Below are 26,414 nucleotides of genomic sequence, written 5' to 3'. Positions count from 1 at the left end.
GATCATCCAGTGCCTGGACACAGAGGGCAGGGACACCTCCCACTATCCCAGGTTGCTCCAAGCCCTGTCCAGCCTGGCCTTGGACACTTGCAGGGATAAAGGGAGCACTGCCAGGGGTTCAGGCTGCAGGGAAACAGCACTGGCAGAGTCCTACAGGTCTTTCTGGAGCAGCAGGATCAGTCCCAGGTGTGTTGCAGGGCAGGGCTCACCTGAGGGCTCCATTCAGAGTCACGTTTGCATCCACAGGGTCCTGTTGTTATCCCAAAATTGAGATCCTTCCCAAGCTTTGGTAACCTCCCCCAGGACTGAGGTCATTCAAGTTTGTCCAGCCCTAACCTTCAATGAGGTAATTCCACCCTCAACTCACTTGTTCTTCCAACACCTAGACATCACTTCCAGCTCATTGCCTGCTCAATTTCTTGGATTAAATCTCATTTTTTGCTGATCATGCTTGGAAGGAACAAAGATCAAACATCAAAGGAGACCTCCTGAGAACATTGTTACATATTCCACATTTTGCAACAACAACAGCAAAGTCCTTTCTCCTCCTCGTTCTCTGTCCTTCTCCATTCCTCCACCTCTGTCCCTTCTCCTCCTGACCTTCTTCCTCATTCATTCTTCCTCCTCTATCCTTCCTTTATGCTGCCTGCTCCATCCTTCCTCCATTTCTCCTCATCTTCCTCCTCCTCCTCCATCCTTCCTCTGCTCCTCCTCCATCCCAGCTCAGGACAGGAATGTCACAGCTCGGAGCAAACTCCTCCTCCCCCCATCCCGCCGTGCAGCAGGAGAGCGCGGTGTTGGTGAAATAACTTTATTTATTTAGTGATACACTGTGGCTGTGTCACACAGTCCTTACTCAGAGTTACAGTCACACTTACTCGCTACAGCTACAAGACAGCGGGGCCGGACACACGGCAGGAACACATCCAGAAAAACAGTGGGAAGGGAACTATTGGATTCCACTAATTACCCCCCGCCCCTAATTGGGGTCTCCCCCCTCCCGCCCCGGTCCGTGACTCGAACAACACGAAGGGACAGCAGAGCTGCCTGGGCAGGGACAGCAACACCTGTTCTACAGACACGGACACCGACACCAGCAACTCCCACAGGGGCTATGTACAGGGAATGGGATCAGCTTCCCGAGGGGTGGGACAGGATTCACATCCCAGCTTCCTCCTGTGGCCAGCTGCCCAGGGGAGGGGACTCTGGGGACCTCAGTGAGCTGCTGCCAGGCCAGGGCTGCCACATCCCAGCACAGGGCTGTCCCTTCCCCTCCTCGGGTGTCAGGGATTGAGGGACACTCTGCCAAGGGAGGGGAGGGAGTGACACTGACCCCCCCACCGTGGTCACACTGTGCTCACTGTCCTACCACAGCTTGCTCCGTGTCACACAGGCCAGGTGGAGAAACGACAGCAGAATTCTCCTCTCTGTCAAATGACAAACCGACTTTTTGTGGACCCAAAACCCCAGGAAATCTCTGAAAAGCTCTATGAATTAATTCAAAACCAGGGGCTGGGGGAAAGGAGGCAGCTCCCAACCTCCAAGGTTGGGGAGTGACACCAGAATTCCCTTCAGCAGCGTCCAATCCTCCAACCCTCCACCCACTGTGACAGGAATTCCCTGCCACTGCTCCCCTCAGCTTTGGCAAAAGTTAAAACTCCCCCAGGAGAGAAACAGCTGCTGATCCCACCCCAGAGCTCTGCTCCAAGGGCAGAGGCAATGGGAATGATTCCATCAAGCAGCAACCTGGGAATGTGAGTGGAATGTTGCCCTTCCCTCTGCTGTGGCTCTCCTGCTCCACATGAAGCAGCCCCCATGACAGAGAACAGGAGAATGGAGATCAGGGAAGGAGCCTGAGGAGCATCCATGACTCCCAGGGCAGGTATTGCCCCTGCAGTGATGGATTCCAGGTCACTGTTTGCTTCCAGAATCCCTGAGGATCTCTCCCCACCCAGCCTCAGGCTGCAAGGCCTCTGGTCCCTCGTGCAGCCAACACTCACCAACATCCTCTGGATGGGAAGAGATTCCACCAGGCTCTGGGATGTCCCTGCCACAAAAATTGGAGCAACAAGGCCAAAGCTCTCAGAGTCTGGGGCTTTCCAGGGCCTGTGTGACTCGAGGGGCAAAACTGGGAAGTGGTGAGCAAGAGTTAGCCAGGATCACCCACAGAAAGAAGAAACCAGAGAGCTCATGGGGTGTGTGCCCTGCGGGAAGCAAAGCCTGGGAACCTGCAGAGTCCAAAAAGGCAAGTCCAAGTGACTGGTTTAAGTTTAAGGAGCAGCCTTTCACCAGAAGAAGTAGGGATGCAGGACAGGGGGGTGGAGAAGGCAGGGGGAGGATGCAAGGCAGGAGGGAAGGCAGAAAACCCACCCCCCAAAGCTTCATTTTTGTCTTCCCTAACTCGGCAGCTTTTCCATGGCATTCACAAGATACATCTGAGCAGGGAGGCTCCAGGTGGGAACAGGGGGAGAAAGGGAGGAAGGAAGAGAGAGAGAGAGAAAGAGGGAGAGAGAGAAAGAGAGAAAGTGTGAAGGGCACCGTGGTGCCAAAGTGCAACAACATAAAAAAATAAACTCAAAAGACAGGACACTCATTCTGCACTCAGGGCTCAAACCATGCAGTGAGAGGGGAGCCGGGGCTGCTCCCCACCAGTACCCAGGGGTTCATTGCTCGCTTGGGGATGGTTTGGCAGCCCCGGGGGCGATGAGCGCGATGTTCTCCAGCCCGGCCGCCGGGGCTGCCGCTGCCGCCGCGGCCGTTAGCAGGAGCAGCCGCTCTCCGTCACTGGCTGCTCGGGGGGCTTCTCTAGTTTGATGTCAATCACTGCAGGGACAGTCAAGGAATCACCCAGGATAGGAGCTGGAAGGGTTGTTTGGCCTGCCTGCCTCTCCATGGCAAAGCCAGGCACGTGGTGAAGGGAACTGAAAGATGTCTGCTAATACCAGATCGTCTTGATGCCAAACTCCAGCCCAATCGACATGACCTGGAGCAACAAAGCTGCTCCCCACACCTAACTACAGCATTTACTAGTCCCAGTATAGGCAATAGAAAAGACACCATTTCAGAGGATGGACAAAAAGAGTAACAAACTCTGGTGTTCTAAAGGTGTGGAAATTCCAGCCTCAGTTCCAGTGGAGAAGCAAAACTTGTGCTGGCCATTACTTGTGTACATTTATACCTGGCCCACAAACAGGGTCATACAATGCCAGGGTGGCTTGGGTTGGAGGGGACCTTAAAGATCACCCAGTGCCACCCCCTGCCATGGGCAGGGACACCTTCCACTAGCCCAGGCTGCTCCAAGCCCCATCCAGCCTGGCATTGGACACTTCCAGGGATCCAGGGCAGCCACAGCTTCTCTGAGCACCCTGTACTAGGGCCTCATCACCCTCACAGGGAAGGATTCCCTACCAATATCCCATCCAACCCTGCCCTCTGGCAGTGGGGAGCCATTCCCCCTCGTCCTGTTGCCTCAAGCCATTGTAAATATTCCCTTTCCATTTTTCTTTTTCTTCTTCAGGTCCTGAAGGCCTGAATTAGGTCACCCCAAAGCTTCTCTTCTCCAGCCTGAACAATCCCAACTGTCCCAACCTTTCCTCACGGCAGAGCTGCTCCATCCCTCTGCTCACACTCCAACAGCTCCGTGCCCTGTTTCAGCCACATCCCTGCAAACCCCAGCAAGGCCCATCCCCACAATGTGCCAAAAAAAAAGTCAGTAAGCCAAATTTAACACCAGATAATTGCCCAATTCCATGAGAAAACAAGGATACTGTCTTCTTTGCTCTTCTCTGGTGTGCTGTCCATCCCAGGTAAGGCAGCAGCCACACGGCGGAAAAGCTGGAAAGCAGCAAGGGAGAAGCTCAAGGCTTGTCAGAAACAAGTTCCTGTTAAAAACCTTGTTTTACAGCAGGACTCTGAGTCTGAGCTGTACAAAATCCGTAAGTGGGTACTTTAGCAGGCAGAGCAATGATCAAAAATGCCACGAGAATTTTATGCAGGATATTTAACAGGTTTTAAAGAACTTATAATAAAGAACTTATTCAATGCCTACCAAAAAAAAAAAAAAAAGTTTTATTTTACCTGTTCCTGCTTGGAGAGAACGTGGAATTAATTAGTAACATTTTTCCAGGGATCCATGGAACTCCTTCCTGCACTTACTAAACATCATTTACCATGTTCAGCCCCTGCTTGTGCACACAGGGTGCACATTTGGGGATTTCTGATCACTCAGCTGGCACTGAATATTCCTCTGTGGAACAACAGAGCTTTTAGAGCCCAGCCCTTCAGATCAGTCCTGCTGCCAAAGAACCATTCCTCAGCAGAACTGCTGGTTCCAGGGAGCTGCACTTACACTGGGAAGGGCTCTGCTATCCCCAGAAAACCTGGAAAATGGGTTTGCAGCATTCCTCAGTCAATGTCTGGAGCTCTCCCTGCTGCCCTCACACAGCACAGACACTGCCAGGCTGCTGAACTCTCTGCATCAAACCCCAGAGCAATCCCTGCTGCTCTGATTCCCTCCTCAGCCACCCCTCAGAGGGTGTTCCTTGCAAAACCAAGGTCCCAGTGCGGTGCTGGGGTTTGCAGCTTCACATCCCAGCTCTCCTCACAAACACCCACTGGGCAAAGAAGGCAACAGGAGTCAAAATCCACCACTAAAGTGGGTTCAACCCAGAACAGTCACAAAAACTGAGCCCAAAGCCTCCCAATCCCACTGTGGGGCTGTACCAAGCTGTTGGTGTGCAGCAAAGCCCTGAGGATGTTTCCCAATCTCCTCCAGAGCTCACAGCTCCTTATTCCAAGCTCCGTCATATCCAGAACAACCCCTGAACCAGTGGAGAGAGGAATCACAAGCAAGAGCACAAGCAGAAATATGAGAAATTCTGCTTAAAATGAAAATTTAAAGGTTGTTTTGCTGTATGGTTGACCAAACACTGGCACCTGGACAGTTCCTATCCTTTGAGATATTCCAAACTCAGCTGGAGTCAGCTCTGGGCAGCCTGCTCTGAGCAGGAGGGCTGGAAGGGTGATTTCCAGAGAGCCCTTCCAACCTCAATTCCTCTAAAATATTTCAAGATTCTCTGGCTGGCAAACAGAAGGAGGAACTTTTACTCCAGTGCATCAGCAGAAACAATTCTCCCCACTGATGTCAGCAGTGGTTTCAGCAAACAGTGCATTGACTGTGAACCAAACCAAACCAAATTCCAGCTGACTGGCTGCACAAAACAATGATTTTCTCCCTTTCCCATCCCTCAGCACATTCTGGAGTGAGTCCCCCTTTGTTTCAAGGTTTAGCTTTGACAGGGAATCATTGACTCAACAAGAAAGGAGCTTGCACTACATAAACCAAGAAACATCTCAGAGGCTGGCATTAAACAAGAGGAAATTCCTGCAGGATCCCAAATCCACCCTGGAGCAGACCCAGAGCAGTGAATTCCTGACTGAGAACACAGCCTGGATGTTTTACCTGTTTCACATTGTAGCCAGTCTTTGCACTGGTCTCAATGAACATCACATTCAGCTCTTTGGCTCTCTGTTCCCCTTCCTCTGTGGTGATTTGCCTGCACAAATGTGGAAAGGAGACACAAGGAACAGAAGGAAAAGTCAGAGATGGCTGGCAGTGAGCTGCTGCTCCCCCTCCAAGAGGGTGCAGCCCACCTCAGGACCCTGGAGGCTTCACCAGCCCCAGGTCTTCCAGCTGGGAGTGAAAACACCTCAGGGAAGCTCTCCAGGGAACCCCTGGAGCTGTGGCAGATGAGCAGCACAGGATGAAGCCTGTGCAGAACACCTGAGCCTCGTCCACAGCATTCCAGGCAAGGAAAAATCCCCACACTGAGACAGGGAGTTTCCCAAATCTGACAGAGGGAATGTTGTGAGGTGACACAAAAGGCTCCAGCAGCAGGGACAGTGCAGCAGCTTGGGGACAAGCACCTGGAACTGCCCCTCTGTGTCCCATTAAGTCCTCCTTTGGCACTGCTTTCAACACACAGCACATTCAGCTCCTGGGCTTTTCTCTCCCCCTTCTCTACAGAAACCTGTCTCCAGTAATGAGAACAAATCACAGAGCAGAAAAACCAAACCAAAGCAAAAGAGTCCAAAAATGAGAGAAAGAAAACTGCAGGGAGAAAGAAAAAAACAACAAAGAAAAAAACCAGCCACCAACTGAAGCAACATTGAGTGGAATGAAAAACTTACCAGGCTGCACTGAACAGGAACAGAGCTATTTTTAGTGCTGCTTTTTGGCCTCAGAACTTGCCTCATCCCTGGTTTTTATCAGAGGATGAATGGCTTCCCTGTATTCTGCCTCCAAAAAAAAAAATGTCACCTTTGTGACACCAAAGGTGGCTTTGTCCAGCCTATACAGGCCCAGAATTTCAGCCTCACAGAACCCCAAGGTCCTTTGAAAAAAAAGGGAAGGCAGCTCCTGTTACTGACACCTGGATATTCCCTTCCCCATCATTCCAAATTCCAGCCCACACCAGGACTCCTGTCACATTCAGCTGCCAAAATAAGAATTTCCAGTGCTGCATGAACTTCAGCTGTAGCTGCTTCAAACTAATTTTCTGGTATTTTTAATTCTTCCAGCAGTGCTGGGCCAGCTGTTGTGCACCATCAGGAAATACTCCAAGGCTGAAATGATCCCATTGGCCTTTCTAGCTTCACATGAAACTGGATTTTGAGAGGAATTAGAAATGCCAGGTAATTCAGTCAGGGAGCTGCAGTCATTCCCAGCTGCCAGGAGGGCATGGGAGAGGTTCAGCAGTCAAAATCCAGAGCTGGCTCAGGGACATCATCTTGGATTTTGCTTTTGTGAATGATTTCAGGGACACATCATGAGTTCATCACTCAGGGAATTCTTAAGCAAAATGAACTGTACATTTTTTATTGTATTCCTGAAGCTCTCAGCTGCAAGTTTTAGCAATATTTCCAAAGTGCAAGGCATGGGACACCTCAAAAGGCTTCCCAGTGAAATGGGAAAAGCCAAATGGAATTATCCCTGCTTTTCTTGCTGGGCATGAAACCTAAAAACCTGCAGGGCAAACAGCCAGGGATGCTGGGGATGCTGGGACACAAAACCACCAGAATGGCAGGAGAAAATCCACATCACAACACATCCTGAAGGAATGTGTAACTGCAGGAGTGAGCAAAGTAGGGGTTAGAATTAAAAATGTGGGAATGTCCCACAATGGAACACTCAGATCACTCTGCCCATCATCCCAAGAAACGGAGTAAACTGATACTCAAATAAAAGCCAAGATTTTGCTGAGAAAACATTCATTTCATCTATAAATTGTTCTCCTCTGATCACGAAAATCTTGTGAACAGCCAAAGCACAAGAACTTGATTTTTTAAGACTTTGTTTTGCTGTGAGATCCAGGTGTTTCCCAGTTCTACCTTCCTGAGGTGATTTTTTGTGCATCAGAAAATCCCCCTGTGGCTTCAAGCCCTCACACATCCCCTGACAGCCAAAGCCCACATTTCTGGGATGTGTGAGGATTGGAACTGCCTGGTTCACTCCACCTTCCCTTTGCCAACTGCCTCTGGCACCACACATTAAAATAAAAACTTTCCCTTACCTAGACTGCTCCTGATACCTTCCTAAGGAACAAAAATCTCTGAAAATATTCAACAAAATCCTTGTTAAATCAACAATCCAGAGAAGGATGTGAAATAGGAACACAAAGTAAAGCCTGTGCTCTTCTAAGAGCTCATTACATTGGTTATTTTGGTTGATGTGCTGTAGAATTAAGAGTTTTAGAGCAAAATGCTTTATGGCACCTCCCAAAAAATTAATTTGTGTCATTTTAGGATAGTCTAATCAAATTCTTGGGTCTCTCTTTGGGGGAAGTTTGGGTTTTGCTGATTTGGTTTTCCTTCACACATCCACGAGCTCAGTGTGTTATGTATGACATGAAATTTATACTCAGAGAAATTCATACTTTTAAATCAATCCTAAAAAAGTTTGTGCTGCTTCTTAAGGAGGAGAAATTGTGCCATGAACTTCCAGCTGCATATGCAGAGAGAGTTGGGGTAATCAGTGGAAAACAGTGAAAACCAGCTGATTTCCTTGCTTTCACAGGCAGCTTTTAGCCTTCACTTCAGTGTGAAAAGGAAAAATCAGACGAAACACCCCACTGAGATAATGGTACAGAACCACTTCAGCATTTTTTTAGGTAGGTTTGTTTTAAACTATTTGTTGGACAGCAAAGGGAATAACTTTTGCTGAAACCGGAAATGAGAATTTCCTGACAAGCAAATGATGTTGTGTTTAAAACTAAGCCTTGTTTTAAGGCCAGCCTGGCCCCAGTCCCTGGTGGCTCTGGGCAGGGCAGCAGGGCCCAGGGTCCCCTGTTACCTCTTGTCTGCCAGGTCGGTTTTGTTCCCCACCAACATGATGATGACATCACTGCCTCGCTCTGTCCTGACGTCATCGATCCACTTGGAGGTTTGCTGGAAAGAATTCAAGTCTGCAGGGAAGAATGAAATAGCAAAGCTGAGGACAAAACTCCTTTATGACAAGGAAAATGCTTCACTTGTACTCAGGTGTGTTATAGTATTTTTGGAGTTAGGTCTAATAAGCTTTCAGAGTTCTATAATACACTTAAGATAGCTCAGCTACTTTTGGAGGCAGGATGGCTTCTGTAGCAGTGATGGAGACAAAAAGGTTTAATAAAAAGCAAAATAATAAACAGAGAAAAGCTGAGATAGGTGCAGGAGACGTTTGTTTTTGGTAAAACATTGTACAAAAGCAATTAGTTTCTCTGTTCACTTTTTTTTTCTACTAAATTGCCTATGCAGGACTTTTTGATAGATTAGATAATCCTATCTAATTAGCTCTCATTAAGTTTGAGGTGAAGTCCTTTAGACTTATGAGGTGGCTTTTTCACCTAATCGAGGAGAGAAACTTCTGGGCTTCTTTCCTTTTTGAGGGGACAAAGGATAGTTTTGTCACTCCATCAAGAGGGGGCACATTCCTATACAGGTGCTTCTCCAAACCCCCCCACCCCACATCAATTATTTCCCACCCAGACAGAAAAACAAGGAAGGTCTGAAAACATCTCTGATTTTAACGATGTTTTTGCAGAACTTGTGGTTGAAACTTCTCAGTTCTGCTCCTGTGGGGTGTTTCTACAAGGGCACAGCAGAGCAGCCGTGCCCTGAGCTGCCAGCACTCACTTGTGATGTCATAGACCACGACGGCGATGGTGGAGTCGCGGATGTAGCTGGGGATGAGGCTGCGGAACCGCTCCTGCCCCGCCGTGTCCCAGAGCTGCAGCCGCACCTGCTGGGGCCAGCCCGGCCCATCAGGAGAGGAGAGAGAGCAGGAAAACCCTTTAGGGAAAAGGCCACTTCCACACCCACCTGCAGCAGCTGAGCTGACCTTGTCATCCTGCCCCAAATCCAACCCCAGCAGAGCTGTTTCCTGGATCTGTTTGTGAAGTGCTTTAATTCCCTTCTCTGCTTGCTCAGAGATCCTGCTACTCCCAAACATCTCTAGGATTTGGTTCCCACCTCATTACTGGGGGTAGCCAACAGTACAGCACTGATCTCCCAGGACTATGGATGGGATCTCCACAGGACTCATAGCCTGGAGCATCTCTGATCAAAGCTTTTGGGGCAATTCCCCCAGGACAGACACCAGGCAGGAAAACAGCATCCAACCTCCAGCATGGAGCATCCATGTGATGGCAGTGGGGATTTTCATGGGATATTGAAGCAATGATAACTTAAATTCCAGCAGAAATGAAAGCAAGTGTTACACACTGCAGGGTTCAGGTGGTGCAAAGAGCATTGGGTTCTCTCTTCCAGAGCAGCACAGGAGTCACAAAAATGCTGGAAGAGTTTGATTCCAAACACAAACTGTTATTATTATATAGTATTATATATGACAGCTCCAAGGTCTGAGACCTGCCTGGCTGAACCTGCCCAAAAACTCCCAAACACCCCAAACAAAAAGCTTTCCACACTGGGAGTCCTTTTCCTTCACCCCACAGTGCCTGAAAACAGGATTGCTAGTCATTCCCAACAGTTTTCTGGAGGCACCCACTGGTTCCCAGTTTACAGCCACAAATAATCCCAGCAGGGAGGCAGAGCACTGGTTAATGAAGCAGCTCATCAAGGAAAAAGCAGCTTCTTCAGGACCAATCACTGCTTGCTTAGAAGAGGAAGAGAAGCTGATAGAGCACAGGCCTGCAGTCAGATTCAAAACAACATCTTATCTCCATCAGGGAATGTCGAGCTGATGCCCTGGGGCTTAAGGAAGATTAGGGTTTATAGTTAAAGCAATTAGCTCTTGCCTCATTTTGACGGCAGACTTGATTACAGGAGCAGAAGTCAGGGCTCCTCTCTATGCCAGGAAACTCAGGGTGACAAAGTGGGAGCACCTGGGCAGCGTCACAGCAGAGCTGGAAGATCAGACTGATCCCTTCCACACCCTCCCTGGGCAGTGCTGCTACACTGGAATATTCCCCATGAACATTCACCCAGGTGGTGACTGAAACACCCCAAACCTTCAGACTCACAGCAAAAGGCAACTGGAGGAAGCACCACAAAGCTGGCCCAGGTAATTTGTTTAACTTGTTAAATGTATTTAATTTTATAAATTTGTTTAATTTGTAATTTGTGCAGGGTAAAGTTATTTGAGGGAAGGTCTCCAGTGACTAGATACCACACAGACACCCCTGAAGCGACCCAAGTTTCCTGCATTTCTACAAGTCAGGTTTGTGTGCACCCATTTTAGAAGGGAAAATACAAATAACCACTGTGGGACACCAGGAATGAGCCTAGCCCCCCCTAGGAACAACCTTCAGCAGAGGCCTGAGCTGAGTATGGACTCCCCACATGGATCTCTCCACCTGCATTTTGGGATGTCCAGCACATCAACAACAGCTAAACAATCTCATTCTGCCCCCATAAGTACCTGAGCATGTCCCTTCTACAACACAAGAAAACTTTAAACCTCTCAGACACTAAGAACTGTGAAAAAATGAAATTATCTGCAAAGATCAGCCCGTTACTGAAGAATTATGAGATCAGCTGTCACTTAATTTCTTCTGACATGGCTGGGAGCTGTCAAGAACAGCCTGGACTGGCAAAATGTTTCCAGCTGCTTGGATAAACAGCATCCTATACCTGCACAGTAGGAAAAATGATGCCAAGCTGTGCATCCTGCCCTCCTGCCTCAGCCAGGAGAGTTCCCAGCACAGGCCACCACCTGCACATCTCTGTGCTCCCCAAACGGGACAGTCTGACACCATTTGCACCAAACCAGGAATTCCCCAGGACTTCTCTGGGAGAAATACTAGGCAATTATTTGCCCTGAATAGTGAGGATAAATCACAGCCTATTATTTGTTAAGCACTTCAGCCTAACAGAGCAGAACAAACACCTCACTCTAAAGTTGTATGTAACAGAATAAAGCTGGGCCAGAGCTTTTCCACCTGTGCTGTTTTCTTTACTGAAATTTATATAAATCCTGATACTGTAGATTAACAAACCCCCCAGCAGATCAAGTGGAATCAACAACAAGGAGTTACAATGAAATAATTCTCTTCATAACTTCCTATCCTGTATTAAAACATTCATGTCAAGAGTTACAGAGAATTTCCCTCTAAGCTTGTTTGTTCTTTAGAAATTGTGGTTGTTCTATCTGTCCTCTTTCAAAAGCTCTCTCATGAGTCTCCAGGTCTCTTTTCCAACAAAATGGGAATCTTGAATCCTACTAAGTCACTCCACAGCTTCTGTTTAAATGGGTCCTGTTTTGTTTTACCCACTCTGACAACGTTCCTTTGCTTTGCCACCTGAAGCTGTTACTTGTATAGCCTCTCTCCTTACTCAGAAATGAAAAAAGAAAAATAATTTGGAAGTTAGAAAAATAAAAAAGCAAACCAGAAAAACAGTAAAGCTTTGCAAAGGATACCGACAACCAGCACAGACACAGGAATTCCCAATCCCTGCCGACACCCACAGGTGGCTGATGGGCTATTTTAGCTCTGTTTGGGTACCACCACCACTTCCAGAGTAAAGATATGTGTTAAAAGCAAGGTCCCTGCAGAGCCTGGGCTCCATACCTACTTGTGATGTCAAAGACAATGAGAGCCACAGCAGAGTCACGGATGGAGCTGGGAATGAGGAACCTCTCCTGGCCGGCTGTGTCCCACAGCTGCAGCCTGATCTGGGAAATGGAAAAGTGCAGGGCAAGGGGAAGGGGAACAGCAGGAAAATGGAGAACAAAACCAAAACTCAAGTGAAATCAAAATAAATAAATAAAAATAAGTTGCAAAGCAAAACTAAGGCAACAAAAGGAAAGTTCAAACGGAACAGAAATGTGAAAAGAGGCAGCAGCACTTCCCGAGGTCTGGGAACATCCCTCCCTCCACACACCCAGGAATATCTCACACATTCCAACACCAGAAACTGGGAGAGCCCTAAATCCCTCCTCATGGCACCAGCTAACAAGGGAAATGCACAGCCAGGCCTCAGGGATCCTGCCAGAACAGCCACAGAAGCAGCTGGCCAGATGTGGGACTCCTGATCCTAAGGAGCACCTCAGCCCAGCCTGGATGATCCCACTGGAAAAACAGAGGTGGTGGAACCCCCAAGAGCAGCCATCCTGCAGGCTGGCTTCTCCTGCACTGCACTCCAACAAGGCTGGAAGATATGGACACACAGAGGAGGAGGAGGAGGAGGAACTGCTCAGTCTGTCAGGAATGAGGGGAACTGGCACATGGAGGTGGCTCCTGACAGCCAGGACTGAGGATGGGGCTCCAGGTGGCTCCAGCTCACTTAATGCCACACATCCCAATGCTGGGAATGTCACACAGCTGCCCTTCCTGGGAGATGGTTTTAGAGAACCAAATTCCACATGTATTTCATGGAATCCCAGAATGGTTTGGGTTGGATGGGATCTTAAAGCTCATCTCATCCCACCCCTGCCATGGGCAGGGACACCTTCCACTATCCCAACTTGCTCCAAGCCCTGTCCAACCCAGCCTTGGACCCTTCCAGGGATGAGGATTCCTTCTGCTAGCTTTTGCTGCAAGGCCATATCAAATCCACCAAAGCACGCATCCCAGCTGGAGGCTCAGCATTCCTCATTTCCAGCCCAGAAATCCAAGCCTGTTGCAAAATCCAGCATTAACCACATCTGAGAAACTATTCCAGTGTCTGAATTTTCTCAGCTTGTTTGCCTGTATTTGTCCCTCCTCTTATCTACACTCCACACCTCTGTTATCTCAACAGGCTTTATGGGCTCTGTGAACCACTTACATAACCAGGAAAGCTCACAGCATTCCAACACTGGGAGGAAAATGGGATTTTCTGGATAGCAGAGCAGCAGGTGAATGGCATGCTGACTTACACAACCATGAGGAACCCACATCACTATAACAGCACACAGACATCCACAGGTGTCCAGCAGCATTCCCAGGATCTTTGCCTTAAACCAAGGTTAAAGAAGGGCTTTTCTAAGAGGGAATCACTGCTAAAATGGCAGAGAAATCCTCAGGAAATTCAGCACACACAATGGGAAGAGACTTCTTTGGAAGCAGCAGGCTCAAAGCTCCACACAGGAGTGTTCCCTGCTCCCCACAGCTCTGTCACACTCCTCACACAGCAGTAAAATGGGGAAAAGGCAAACACTGGCAAAATATGAGCAAATCCACAAATACTGAGAGGAAATCCAGGAGAAGGGAGTGAGAGGTCTCTGTGCAAACAGGAATCTCATACAGGCTAAATCCCAAATTGCTTTATTGCAGGAGGTCAGAGCTGTGTTACCACAGGAACTTCCTAGGAGGAGGAATGAGGTCTAATCATGAAGGACATCAAGACTTGGAACACCAACTCCTTCCTTGGCTTTTTATTGGCTGCAGGAGCTGCACTGCATGAGCCACGTGGGTCCTTTCCAGCTCAGAATATTCTGTGCTACCTGAGGTCTGCTCAGCCCTTTTCATCCTGACAATCCCAGAGGCAGAGCTGCAAATTCAGGGAGCAAACTGCACCTAAAGCAGGTGCACACAAGAGGCAGCACATTCCCTGGGATGCGGCCATTATCAGCCCAGTTTTCCATGGAAGATTTGGACTTCCTGATAGAGATCTCAGATCTTGTACCAGTGATGGGATTCAGCCCAGGCTGGTTCTCTGGAGGCTGCTGAGGGATTCCAGCAGCTGCTGGAGGAAGGGCCAGGGGAAAGAGCCCTCCCAGCCCTGCCCCACTCACCGTGCGGTCCTCCAGGTACATTGTTTTGGACAGGAAATCAATTCCAATGGTTGCCTGGAAAGAGGAGAAGCATTAGGAGCTGTGACTTGCCTTCCAGTATCCCCTTGCTGCACAAACTCTCACCAGTGTTCCCAAACTTGTTATGTAGCTGGTGAAGTGATTTGCCTTCAATTGCCTTCAACTGAGGTGATGAAAACAAAGCAATCTGGGGATCTGCACCAGCTGCATTTCACAGCATTCCTCAACACTTCTCAGCTCCACAAGAACCTCTGAGTCTGGATTTTAACCTCAGACATTCCTGTATCTCCACACAGATTGTATCTGATCTGGCAGCTCCTTCTGGCCTGCCCCAATTCAGTCTGGTAAGAATTATCTTGTTAGAAATACCCAAAAGGTAGAACAAACGAGATCTATAAAATATGGGCAGCTAAAAGCTAAAAAGCCATTTTTATCCAGGCCTTTCTACTTCAGAATGTGCTTCCCTTCCAGTGACATTCAGCAGCTTCATTTCCCAGGCAGGTCTGCATCCACTCCCATTCCCACTGCTACAGCAATTCCAGCACATAGGCATTTAAAATAATGCACTAAGTTAGGTGCACTCCCAGGCACTTCAATCAAGGAGCTGTCCCATCTCATCAGAACCCCAGGAAAGAGGAGAGAGCTCCTGATGTACCAGATTTGAGTGTTTTAGGCAGATTATCCCCATTCTTAAGACTCACAGCTGAATGTGTACCACTGGATAATTGTAAAGAGCAACACAGTCAGTTTTGGGAGGGAGAATTTATTTCTGGGAGGTCTATTTTCCAACCAGGCCATGGTTTATAACAACTACAAGCAATAAATAAATCTATGAGAGCATCTTACAAGAGTCAGGAAAAGAAAGGGAGCACAGGAGAAGAAAAAGCACAGGAAGCACAAGAGGATCCAGTTCCAGTCAGTGACTTGTCCTCCACTTCCAATCACCCCAATCTAACCCAGTAACTTTTCCAGGCTGAATTAAAAGAAAAAGCCCTAATCTCATCTGCTTTACAGGTATTTGATATTCCCATGAAATATTTCTGAGTGCCTTTGATGCAATTAATTCTCCCCCAAACCTTCAGGCCTCTTACACATCTTCTGCTTTTCATCTGCAGCCTCTTCATCCCCACCCCCCTCTCTGCCTGCCAAGACTTCCCTGGCTTTTCCTATCTTTAGTCCTTTAGTCAAAAAATAGTAATAAAAAATTGAGAGACAAAATATACCAAGCTGACTTCTGGCAGATCCATCTACACACTCCAGACTCAACTATTCTGAAATGGAAGCTCTAAAGATAACAGAGACTAAGAATGTCAGAAGATGTTGGGTTTATATTCATTCTCCATTTCCTGAGGCTCCCATATCCAGCACCAGAAATCCTGACCATAAAACAACGTTGTCCCCATTTTCCTCAAGGCTTCTCACAGGATCTATCCCACATCCAAAGGGGATCTAAACCTTGCTCCCTTTCTGGACACTGCACTTCCTGACATCACACTGCATGCTTTGATTTACCATTTCACAGCATATTTTAACCCATAATCAGATCTTGAACTGACATCTCATGGAGAAATGGGCTCCCAGGCATCAATTTGAACAGCAGGGCATGGATTCATTAATATAAATACATTAAAAAAGCAAATAAATACTATCACATACCTGGTAAGTATTGTCAAAACTGTCATACATAAACCTGGTGATCAGGGAGGTCTTCCCAACTACAAGAGAAGAGAAAAATTACTTTCAAGCAGCAGTGGGGGAAAAAAAAAATAGCACTGCTTTGGGAGTGGCACTGATTAGACAGCAGCTGCCAATCTCAGGCCATTCCAGCTACACCTTCCTGGGAAACAGCCAGCTGGAAATTTCAGTCCCAAAATGACAGAGGCAGATCAATCTCTGCAGGTCCAAACTTAATCATGGAGATAACGTGGCCCTGAAATCAGGTGTGTTAATAACAAAGAACCCGTTGTTAGCATTGGGCAAGCAATAAATCTGCTTTGTTACCCTGTTCTGCTCCTTATGTAATCCCCAAGTCTGGGACATAAACATCAAAACAAAGCAGGTGATATCCCAGATGCTGTTCTGCTGCCTCTGGCTGCGTGGAAAAGCAATATTTCACACTCCCATCCTTCCAGTGTAACAAGATTTTAGATATAGAGCAAACTCTGGTGGTTTGTTTCAAAACTTAAATTTACATCTCCAAATTTCATCACTAGACAAAGTGCAGAACTGACAAGAAGTGAAAAACAAAGATAAAGCTCCAATTCTGGCTCAGGAAGCTGGAGGAGGCCAAGAAAAAATTCAAAGGACATGGATAGAAGAGGAAAGAGGAATGAATTGCCTAAAAAGGTTGTGAAATTAGGAACACTGGAAAGGGTTAAAAACAAATTAGACAAACGTCTATCAGCAGCAATGTCAATCCTGCATTGGAAAGGCTGGGAAATTAGAAAACTTCTGGAAATCCCTCCAAGACCTCCAGTTCCAGGCTCGAGGAGAAGGTGAGGAGCAATAACCCCACGACGGTTTGGGCTGGAAGGGACCTCAAAGCTCATCCAGTTCCACCATGCCGTGAGCAGGGACATCTTCCACAGCCCGGGCGGCTCCCAGCCCTGTCCAACGGGCCTTGGACACTCCCAGCGAGAACCCACCACGATCCCAGGGAAAACACAGAACTCATCCACCTACTCCCAGGGAAGGGGCACAAAAGGGAGGCCATTCGAGGCAAAACAAAACCCCGCGGCTGCGAGGGAGGGAGGGAGGCCGCGGACAGGGGGGCAGCGCAGCCGCCGGGAGCCCCCGCAGCTTTGGGGCCGCCTCCCCGCACGGGCTTGCGGGCGCACTGCGGGCCCGGGAGGGCGGAACGGAGCCCCGAGCGATGGGAAGGGCCGGGGACGGAGCCCCGGGCGATGGGAAGGGCCGGGGACGGAGCCCCGAGCGACGGGAAGAGCCAGGAACGCAGCGCCGGGCCCCACACGCGGAGGCCGCAGGCCGGGCCGCCCCTCCCCGGAGCGCGTCCCCCACCCCGGGCACGGCGCGGCCTCGGCCCCGCGCGGCCCCGGGCGCTGCCCCCGCCCCGCCGGCCCCTCCCGGTTCCACCCGGGCCCGGCGCGGCGCTCACCGCTCTGCTCGCCCAGGAAGACGAGCTTGAACTTCCTGAGCGGGTTCCCGAAGTCGCCGCCGCTGCCGGGCGCGGACATGGCGGCGCGGGGGGGCCGAGCGGGAGCCGTGATGGGGACAAGGAGACAGCGCCGAGCGCCCCGGTACCACCGCCCCGCGCGTCACCTCCGCCGCGTCACCGCCGGCCCGCCCCGGGGAGGCGCCTCGGGAGCCACGGCCACCGGAGGAGGGACGCGGCCATGGCAACGGCGAGGGCGGGGGCCGGGCTGCCGGGGAGGGCGGTTGCCATGGCGACCGGAGGGGGTTGCCGTGGTGATGGGGAGGGTGGTTGCCATGGCGACCGGGCGGCCTCCGGGGTGAGGATGCTGCGGCGTGGAGCGGGATGCGCCCGGGCTGTAGCGGGGGTGTTTCAGCAGAGCCGGGCGTAGCGGGACGGATCCGGCTGGAGCTGGGCTGGAGCCCTCTGGTTGTAGGAGAATGGGTCTGCCTGTACCGGCGTGGTTGTAGATCCTGCGACTGTAGCAGGATGCATTCAGCCCTACCTTGGATGGCCCGGCTACACCTTGGATGGGCCCGGCCGGGAGTGGCCGCACCAGGTCCTGCAGCACCTCGTCCTCCCCTCCCCTGCACGAAGGCAGCGTCGGCTCCCCCCCCCTCCAGCACAACACGGAGCCTGCACCGGGCCACCGGGTGGGTTTATTGGTATAAATGTCACAGAGCTGTGCACAACATGTCACGGGCAGGTGACAGCCACGCTGGTGAGGCGCTCGGCCGGGGCCATTGCATCCCGCCCTGTCCCTGTCCCTGTGCTGGCACCCGTGGGAACAGGGAGCACCGTGGGGCTTTGCAGCGTGGCGGGCCCGGGAGGAGCTGCAGCAGCTCTCACCACCACTACCAAGGCTTGGAGTGGGGCAGGAGGGGGCACCTATGGGGACTGTGGGGGGCTGAGGGGGCTGTGCCAGGTGTGGCACAGTGGGGACACAACAGGCAGGTGTGTCCCAAACTGGGGTGTGGGGGACTGTCAGCTTAGCTCTCCTCTTTCTCAGCTTCCTCCTTCTCATCTTCATCATCCTTCTCCCCCTTGAGCTTCTGGCGAGCAAATTCCTCGATGACAATGTCCTCCTCGCTGGAAGGGACAGCAGAGCACAGTGAGCCCACAGGAGGAGGGGAAATCCCTGATGAGCCCAAACCCTGCTCCTGATGGGGACAACACAGTGGTCACCCCGGCCCTGTCACCCCACTCAGAACAGTCAGGTCAGTGTGAGGCACAGCCTGGCCCCAGCACACAAACCCAGGCCCCATCACTGTGAGCCTGCACAACCCAAGGAGCTTGGCCTGCAACTTCTAGTAGTTTTTCACACAATATTTTGCATTTCTAAGGATAGGAAAACAAAGAGCTGAGTTACCTCCTTGAGAAAGGCGAGCAGCGAGTGACAGCAAGGGAGAGCACAAAGTGAAAAGCGGAGGAGAAAACAGAAAAAAAAGAGTCAAAAAAAGAGATACCAAAAGTTTGGGAATGTGAAATGATTTGGCAAAACCTACATGGAGCCATGGTGGATAGAGACCAAGAGATTTCCTCTCTGGAAATTTAAATGTTGTCACTGAGCTGGGAAAGGGATGGTGTGAAAGGGACAAGTGTGAAAGCCTGGAGTTGCAGTCTGATTTCCCAGGCCCCAAATCCCAATGCTCACATCCTGCTGCGGGGTGTAACCAGACACAAAACCTGTGGTGGGGCCATGGTGTCAGGAATGGGTTTGGCACTGCAGCTGCCCAGAAGGAAGGAATCCCAGCTGTGGCTTCAGCTGGAAAAAGCTGATTTGGGAGGAGAAGAGGCCTCTGCTGCTGGGGAATGTTCAGGGGCACAGGGATGTGACTTCCAGCTGCCCAGGGAAATCTGTGTGGGGACCAAGACCATGGAGACATCTTGTCCAGTGATGGCACTTGTGGCTGGAAGACACTGCCAGCTGCTTCTGAGGGACAGGGCAAGGCCTGGCCTTGCAGCTGCTGTGGCTGCAGCAAAGGCAATTGTCAAATAAGCCCTGGGAGTTTGCAGAGCACATCCCAATCTCAGGATTTGGGAGAGTGGCTGCTGTGACACAGGCTCAGGGCTTTGAGGCCTGGGTGGTTTAATCCAAGGATGTGACCTCAAGCTGGGATGTCACATCCATCTGTGATGGATCTGTGTGGTTTGTGTGCTAGAGGGAACATCTCTTTACCTTGGCTTAGCTGTAGTCCAGGGATAAGCACAGGGAGAAAGGGATGGGGAAGAGAAAAGATGTGCAGGTTAATACAGAAAGGACATTTCAACTTTTCCTGGAAAGAGGGACAGTGCTATAGGAGGACATCTCCCACCCTGCTCCAGGACACAGGTGTGCCCATCCCATGGGAAAACTGCTTCAACCCTGCCCCAGCACAGCTGGACAGCTGTGCCCATCCCACAGAGGGCCCTTGGCACCGGGGCAGCTGCACCAGAGTTGTTTTCACCAGCTTCCCCTGAACCAGAAGTGCCTCTTTCCTGCTGATTTTTGGCAGCATCCTACACAAAACTCACAGTCATCAGGCTTCGGGTGCATGAGGATGACGGGCATCTCCACCCCAACATCACTGGAAGGAAAAGCAGCTCTGTCAAGGATTCTGCCCAGCACAGCCCCACTCCCAGCCCCACAGGCAGCTCCCCTTACCTGGCAGTGAGATCCCCCAGGATGCTGTGGCAGCGGGAGAGAAGGGACAGAAATGAGCCAAGGCAGAGGAGGGGAGGTGTTAGGCTGTGCTTTATATTGAGGTGGAAGATGGTTGATAATAGGGGTGGTGATGTGGGGGTCAGAGAGCAGCCCAGTGACCCCAGGGGAGCAGGGCAGGAATGAGGGCGCCCATGGTGTGAGTGCCCTCTCATTTCCCCAGGGTACAAAACCCCCCAGCACAGCTCGAGCTGATGGCCCCTGATCCCCCTGCCCACAGAGCCTCACCCTCCTCGGGACACCACCAGGTTGACCTTCACTTTGTAGGACACCAGGATACCCAGCACCTCCTTGTCCATGCCAGGTCTCAGGCTAGGAAAAAGGCAGAGGGGGACAGTGAGAGGGCAGTGCTGGCTGCAGACCCCATCCACTCCCCCCACGGCAGTGCCAGAGTTTATTTGTGTCCTGCACCATGTGGGGTGCACTGGGATTTAGCAGGGGAGGAGAGCAGGAGAAGAGAGGGCAGGGCACTTGGGGGAAGCTTCTGGAGGCCCCTTCCAGCCCTGCAGAGGGATTCAGGAGCTTTGAACAACATTGGAACTGGGAAGCTACATCTCTCCTATGGGATGGAGAGGTGACAATGTCACAAAATCTCTACATTTTCCAGCTGGATGGGGTGGGCTCAGGGTGGGAGCCCAGAGCAGGGGAAAGTGGAGGAAGGCATGCTGGGGAGCAGGGGGAGCCCATGCAGCCCTCACATGGTGGTGGAGGCCAGGTTGGTGTCCTCGTGCTTGAGTTTGCCGTCGAGAGCGAGGCCTCGCTTCTGGCGGTTCGAGGAGAGCAGGGGGGTCACCGAGTACGTTTTGGAGAAGGTGGAATTGGCGGCCACAGTCTCACTGGAAGGGTGGGAGAGAAGAGCTCAGAGCCAGCCCCAGCGTGTGGGTGCTCAGCATCACTGCAGGCACCTGTGCAGGGCCAGGCCTGCCCTCCCCATGCAGCTGCTGGGCCATTTCCTCCTTTCGTTCCCTCCTCTCTTTCCTCTCTACAACCACTTCTTTTTTCTCCCCACCACCTTTGCTCCCTCCCTCCTCATTCTCAGGGGGGCAGAGGCTGTGTCTGGCCTCAAAAATGCAAAGTGAGGAGAAGAAGATGCCTGAGAGCAGCTGTGCACCTTCCCCAGAGACCTTCCCAGCCACCACCAGCTTGTGCTGGTGGGACATGGTCCACAGCCTTCCCTGTCCTCTGCACCCGCTCTTCTAACCCAGACATTTTTGCTGCTTGGTGTAAAACTGTCACATCCTCTGTCCCATCCTCCTCCTCTTCCTCATTTCTCTTCCTCCCTCCCAGAAATGCCACTTCACCTCCGGCCCCTCATCCCTTACTTTATCTCCTCGGTGCACACAGTCTTTGTGTATTTATCCAGGGAATACAGGACCACATCTGTGATCTGATCCACTGGGGACAGACAAGGGGGAGCTGTGTTAGTGACATGGCAGGGGCTCACAGTCCCCATCTCTGTCAGTGATGGGTGCTGGGACATGTCCCTTCTTTCCCTCTCTCACCTGAGATCTTAATTTTTTTCACAACCTTGTTGGTGGTGTTGTTGATGTTGACGGTCACATTGATGGGGTCTCCGTGGTAGTAGATCTGCAAGGGGAAGAGGCTCAGTGATGTGACCAGAAATCGTGGTCCCCATCCCTGGCAGAGGGGACAGTGTCCTTACTGACCTCCCTGTCCAGGGAAGCTTCGAGGTGCAGAGGCTTGTCTGACATCATGAACTGCCGGGTGGTCTCAGCTCTCGGGGCCGGCCCCGTCTGCAGCGGGGCAAACTGCACCTTGCGGATGATGAGGCGCACCGAGTTCCTGTGGGGACACAGGTGGCACCCCCAGTGTCCCCCACAGTGTCAACACAGGGTCACAGGGACTCTCTGGGGTCTTCACAGTGTCTCCAGCCAAAGGGTGAATGTTTCACCTGGCTCTGACACAGGGATCACTGCCCCAGTTTCTGGCAGAGTTCCCCATCCAAGCATGGCACAAGCTGACAGAAGACCCTCAGCCTGACCCCTAAGCTGGTCACCCCAAAAAGATCCTGTGGTTTAGTTTTAGGGCCAAAAGGGAGAATAGGGATCCCCTGAAAATACCTCTTGTGAATTTTCTCCTCCAGATTTTCAGCACAAAATCCTTTGACCTCGAAGTCCACGCCACAGGCCTGGGGGAACATATGTGGTCACTGAGCAGGAGGGGCTCAGAGCTGCCTGAGCTTTAGGTTCCTTTTGTTCCTTCCTTCCTCCACTGCATTCCCAGAGATCCTGGCTCGGACTCCAGCCATCCTCCCTTCCCACCCCTCACCCCATGGGCCATGAGAATCAATTCTCATTTTTAGCACCCCACAACTCAAATCCCTTCCCAGGGAGGATGGTCCAGGGGACACAGGCTGGGGACAGCAGCTCACCTTTCCCACATCATCTGGCCCGGGCTGGAGGGTGATGGAGCAGGGCAGGTTGGTGGCAATCTGGGCAGAGCAGAGAAGGAGAAAAAAAAGAGAATAAAGGGGGTATTCAGAGCTGAGCCCTGGTGACACCGCGGAGCCTCATGGCCTGGAGGGGCTGAGCAGCCCTTACCTCAAATGTGAAGGGGTAGGCATTCTCCCCAAGCTTCTTCATCAGCTTCTCCTGCAGAGGAGTGAGGGTTTTGGGGGCCTGGTCTGGCACGGGGGGGTACAGCTGGGTGGTCAGCACGTAGATGTCCTTCCTGAAGGTCAGGCCGATCACGTCGAGGTCATCGCGGCCGTAGCGGAAGGCGCAGGTCAGCGTCACATACACTGAGCCAGGCAGGACAGGGGTGAGGAGAGGGGAGGGAAGGCACAGCGGGTGAACAAAGAGGCAAGAAAAACTATTTTGAAAACTTCTCAGCAGAAATGAGACTTCCTCAGACACTAAATATGAACAGGATCCCTCATGTCCTTTGCTGCTGTGGCCCTGATGGACAAGGAGCTGTAGGTGACACGGAGCAGCTTTAACCTCAGCACAGCCCCAGCTTTGGGCTGGTTCCATCCCATCCCCTCCCTCCCCTCATGCTGTATTTCTGTATCAATACCTTTCCTGTCCTTCAGGTACTCTGGGTCGATCAGGCAGACACCATCTGCAAACAAGCAAAAGGAGAAGGACCGGTGAGCTCAGCTGCCTGGGAAGATCTTTGCTAAAACACGGCTTTTTATACCAAAATAATCACTTTGCAGCTGGAAGGTGACAAAAGGAGCTGCTACCAAGGGGGATGGTGATGCCTCCTCCAGCAGTGTGGCTGGGTTGTTTTGCAAAGGGAATTCCCCACTATTTTTCCTAAGGATCTTTGCAGGAAATGTGGCATTCACTCCTCCAGAGCTGCTCCTCCTGCTCTACCAGCAGCCTGGTAGACACTGGGGCTGGCCTGCCCAGCCTGTACTTCCCTCTCAGTGCTGGGCACTGCCCACTCACCTACAGATTCCACTGAATCCACGTTATCCACATAGTCTCTCTTCCCCAGGTACAGGGAGAGCTGGAGGCAGCACATGGGGAAAGAAAGGGAGGAAACAAGTTAATGTTTGCCATGGAATTGGCCCAAATTTCAAAGCCCTGGGTTGTGTCATGGGGTTTATCACCAGGCTGGACCAGAATCACCTTGAAGGGGTTGTATCAGGGTATTTTTAAATTTCTGTTTTGAAAAGCCAGTCCCGCAGTGTCATCATGGCAGGTCCAAGAATCAATCAGATTTTGAAGGGAAGGCAGACCCAGCCTGGATCCTGTGGGCAGATCCAGCCCAGCCTAAACCTTGGGCTGGACACATCAGGGGACAGGGCACAGAGACTCACCTTGCTGTTGGGGCTGGTCTTCTTGAAAACCCTGTGGAGAAAACAGAGGTGAATGTTTGGGAATGCCTTGGACAAGGCTGGTTGGGGCACAGGGAGATGATGGGCTGCCCTACAAATGTGCTGTATCACCAAGAGCCACGCCAGGGTGTCCAGTCCCTGGGGAACTCCATGTCCTGCAAATTCAGGGCCAAACCCACCCTGCGTGGCTGCCCCAGGTGTGCTCCTGAGCTCAGGGTGACCATGGAGGAGTGGGGGGGATTCTGTGTCTTAAAGGCAAGGGAGAAAGAACAGCACAGAGCTCCATGGGAGCTCACATTCCAGCCCCTGGGAGCAGCAGCTGGGTTGAGCTGGGGTCTCTCTTTCCTCCTCCTCCTGCCCTGCTCCATCCCAATTCCGGATAAATAAATCAATAAAGATACTTACTTTGATCCATCTGCCATTTTAATTCAGTGCAGGAATGTCCACAAGGAAATCTGTGGGGAGAAACAGGGAAAGCACTGGATGAGATACTGAGGAAGAGGCAACTCTAGCCATGTCCACCATCCGACATCCTGCACATCCCAACAAACTGCAGAGCCCTTGGGACAGGGCACTGCCACCTTTGCAGAACTCAGGAGCTCCAGGTTTGCCTTTGGGGCAGCACATGGGAGCTGAGCCAGCTCCTTGTTCCCAGCCAAAAAGGAGAGGAAGTGAAAGAGGGTTGCTCCAGAAAAGAGGAAGCACAGGAGTGATTCCTAATGGAGCAGGTTCAAGACTGGGAAAGGCAAGAAAGTGAACAAAAGGTCTTCTAGAGTCTCAATTTTAATAGTTTTTCCTGGAAATTGGCCGTCATGGCTCAGTGGTAGGAATGGGCTTGTTTTGTCCAGTCACTCACAGGAAGGTGAGGAAAACTCAAGGAGAAAGGTCAAGGGAAGCTCAACTGTCCCATGGAAAGAGGGGTCTCAGGGCACAGGATCCCTCCTGATTCCCAACCCTCTATGCTGGGAATGGGGCTGGAGCTGCCCAGCCCTGCCCAAGCTCTGCTGGCTCCAGCCTGTGTCCAGGAGGAAGCCGTAAAGATCCCACTGATCATCAGCTGATTCTGGGATATTAAATGGGATGAGCTCAGCCTCTTAGGGATAGGCAGCTCTGACATGAGCACAGCTTAAGCCCAGGCAGGATTTTAAGCCCCAGGGGCACGTGGACAGTGTTGCCTCTGAACACAACCTCAGGGAAGCTGGTGAGAGAGAAGAAATGGCCATGGGAGTGAGGGGATTAGTCTCTTCCCCACAGGAAGACAAGAGATTAGTCCCCAGCTCAGGACCTTTGAGGTCCTCGGGTGCTGTGGGATGTGAAGCTTTGGAATCCTCACAGGGTGAAAAGGTGCAAAGGGAGTGGGAGCAGAGTTTGGCTCACTCCAGACCCCAGGAATTGGGGATGAGGCAATGAAAGGTGGAGGGGAGGAGAGCTGAACTCCTGCTCTGCATCTCCCAAGCCCCAAAGAGAGGACTTGGACCCTCCCTTGCTTGGCTCAGCTGTCCCATGCCACTACCCAACCCTTCCACCACATCCTTTGGCCACACTGGAATCCTTTTTGTCCACATTTTCCCCATTTTTCAGCTGCAAAACCACCCTCCTTCCAGCCACAACCCAGCACCAGTGTCCTTGCCCTGTTTTCCAAACCCTCAGAGCCCCAGAGCAGTGGCAGGGCCCAGGCAGCAGAGCAGGCAGCACTCACCTAGCAGCTGGATGGACAGACAGACAGACGCTCTCCTCTTCCTCTCCCAGCAGCTCCCAGTGCCACCCAGTCACTACAGGCTGCTCCCAGTGCTGCAGGTTCTTATATCCCCCCTGGCTGTCCCTCCCCTGGCATCTGATCTCGCCCACTCAGCCTTGGCTGGGGCTGGGGGGGGCTGTGTGTCTGTGAGTGCTCCAGGAGAGGGACTTGAGGGAAGAATCCTATTAGTTGATTAATTGGGGAGACGCTGCATGAGTAAGAGTGGGCTATAAATACAATCTCTTGCTGGAGCCCTGGGAAAGCAGCTTAGAGGGATTGGCAAAGAGGGCTTAGGAGCAAGGTGATGGTAATTGAGGTGGAAGCTCTGCTCCTGGTGGGAAGGAGTGTGGATTCCCTCAGGGGCTCTCTGCAGCTGCTCCCATGGCAAGGGGAGATGGGATGGGTCTGGGCATGGGGTTGGATGGAGGTGGCAGAGGAGGGATCAGCCTGGAGTTCTCCCTCCCCTTCCTGGCTGGATAACAGAAGGATGGAGGCACAAGCAGCTCCCTGCATGGCCAAGGTGCCCATGAGGTTGCTCACCTAGAGGTGACCTGCCATGGCCCAGGGCACAGAGGACACCCTCCCCATGGGGACACTGCTGTACAGGAGGATGGGGTGAAGGCAGGATTCACCCTCCCTGAACCAAGAGGGAAGGACCAACCACCCCAGGCGGGTGGGACACAGAGCTGCCACTGTCCCCAGCACAGCCTGCCCAGCCCAGCATCATTTCATAACTCCAGGCTGGCCTTGCCTGACCCAATTAGTGCATCATTAACTCCAGGTTTGCTG

General features: G+C 51.5%; 2 protein-coding genes across 2 annotated transcripts; both read right to left on the bottom strand.

The window, feature by feature from the left end:
• Positions 1-795: 795 nt before the first annotated feature.
• On the bottom strand, positions 796-17,512 carry LOC118698585 (ras-related protein Rab-6A-like). Its single transcript, XM_036401988.2, has 8 exons — positions 17,346-17,512; positions 15,887-15,945; positions 14,213-14,266; positions 9,172-9,277; positions 8,351-8,462; positions 5,462-5,555; positions 3,768-3,834; positions 796-2,823 (listed from the first exon to the last, which is right to left on the bottom strand). Exons 1-8 carry the CDS (start codon positions 17,422-17,424, stop codon positions 2,759-2,761), a joined length of 636 nt encoding a protein of 211 aa, XP_036257881.1. The 5' UTR covers positions 17,425-17,512; the 3' UTR covers positions 796-2,758.
• Positions 17,513-18,040: 528 nt separating this feature from the next.
• Positions 18,041-25,648, bottom strand: ARR3 (arrestin 3). Its single transcript, XM_054516363.1, has 18 exons — positions 25,587-25,648; positions 24,293-24,342; positions 23,870-23,900; positions 23,496-23,556; positions 23,119-23,163; positions 22,644-22,843; positions 22,475-22,534; positions 22,164-22,231; positions 21,750-21,885; positions 21,585-21,669; positions 21,405-21,477; positions 20,781-20,918; positions 20,311-20,394; positions 20,026-20,049; positions 19,896-19,948; positions 19,561-19,570; positions 18,751-18,753; positions 18,041-18,470 (listed from the first exon to the last, which is right to left on the bottom strand). Exons 2-18 carry the CDS (start codon positions 24,307-24,309, stop codon positions 18,371-18,373), a joined length of 1,188 nt encoding a protein of 395 aa, XP_054372338.1. The 5' UTR covers positions 24,310-24,342; positions 25,587-25,648; the 3' UTR covers positions 18,041-18,370.
• Between the last annotated feature and the right edge of the window lie 766 nt (positions 25,649-26,414).

The sequence above is a fragment of the Molothrus ater genome, chromosome 14, assembly GCF_012460135.2.
Source record: "Molothrus ater isolate BHLD 08-10-18 breed brown headed cowbird chromosome 14, BPBGC_Mater_1.1, whole genome shotgun sequence".
Taxonomy (NCBI): domain Eukaryota; kingdom Metazoa; phylum Chordata; class Aves; order Passeriformes; family Icteridae; genus Molothrus; species Molothrus ater.
Note: the sequence above shows the minus strand (reverse complement) of the source record. Positions and strands in the feature narration are given on the sequence as shown.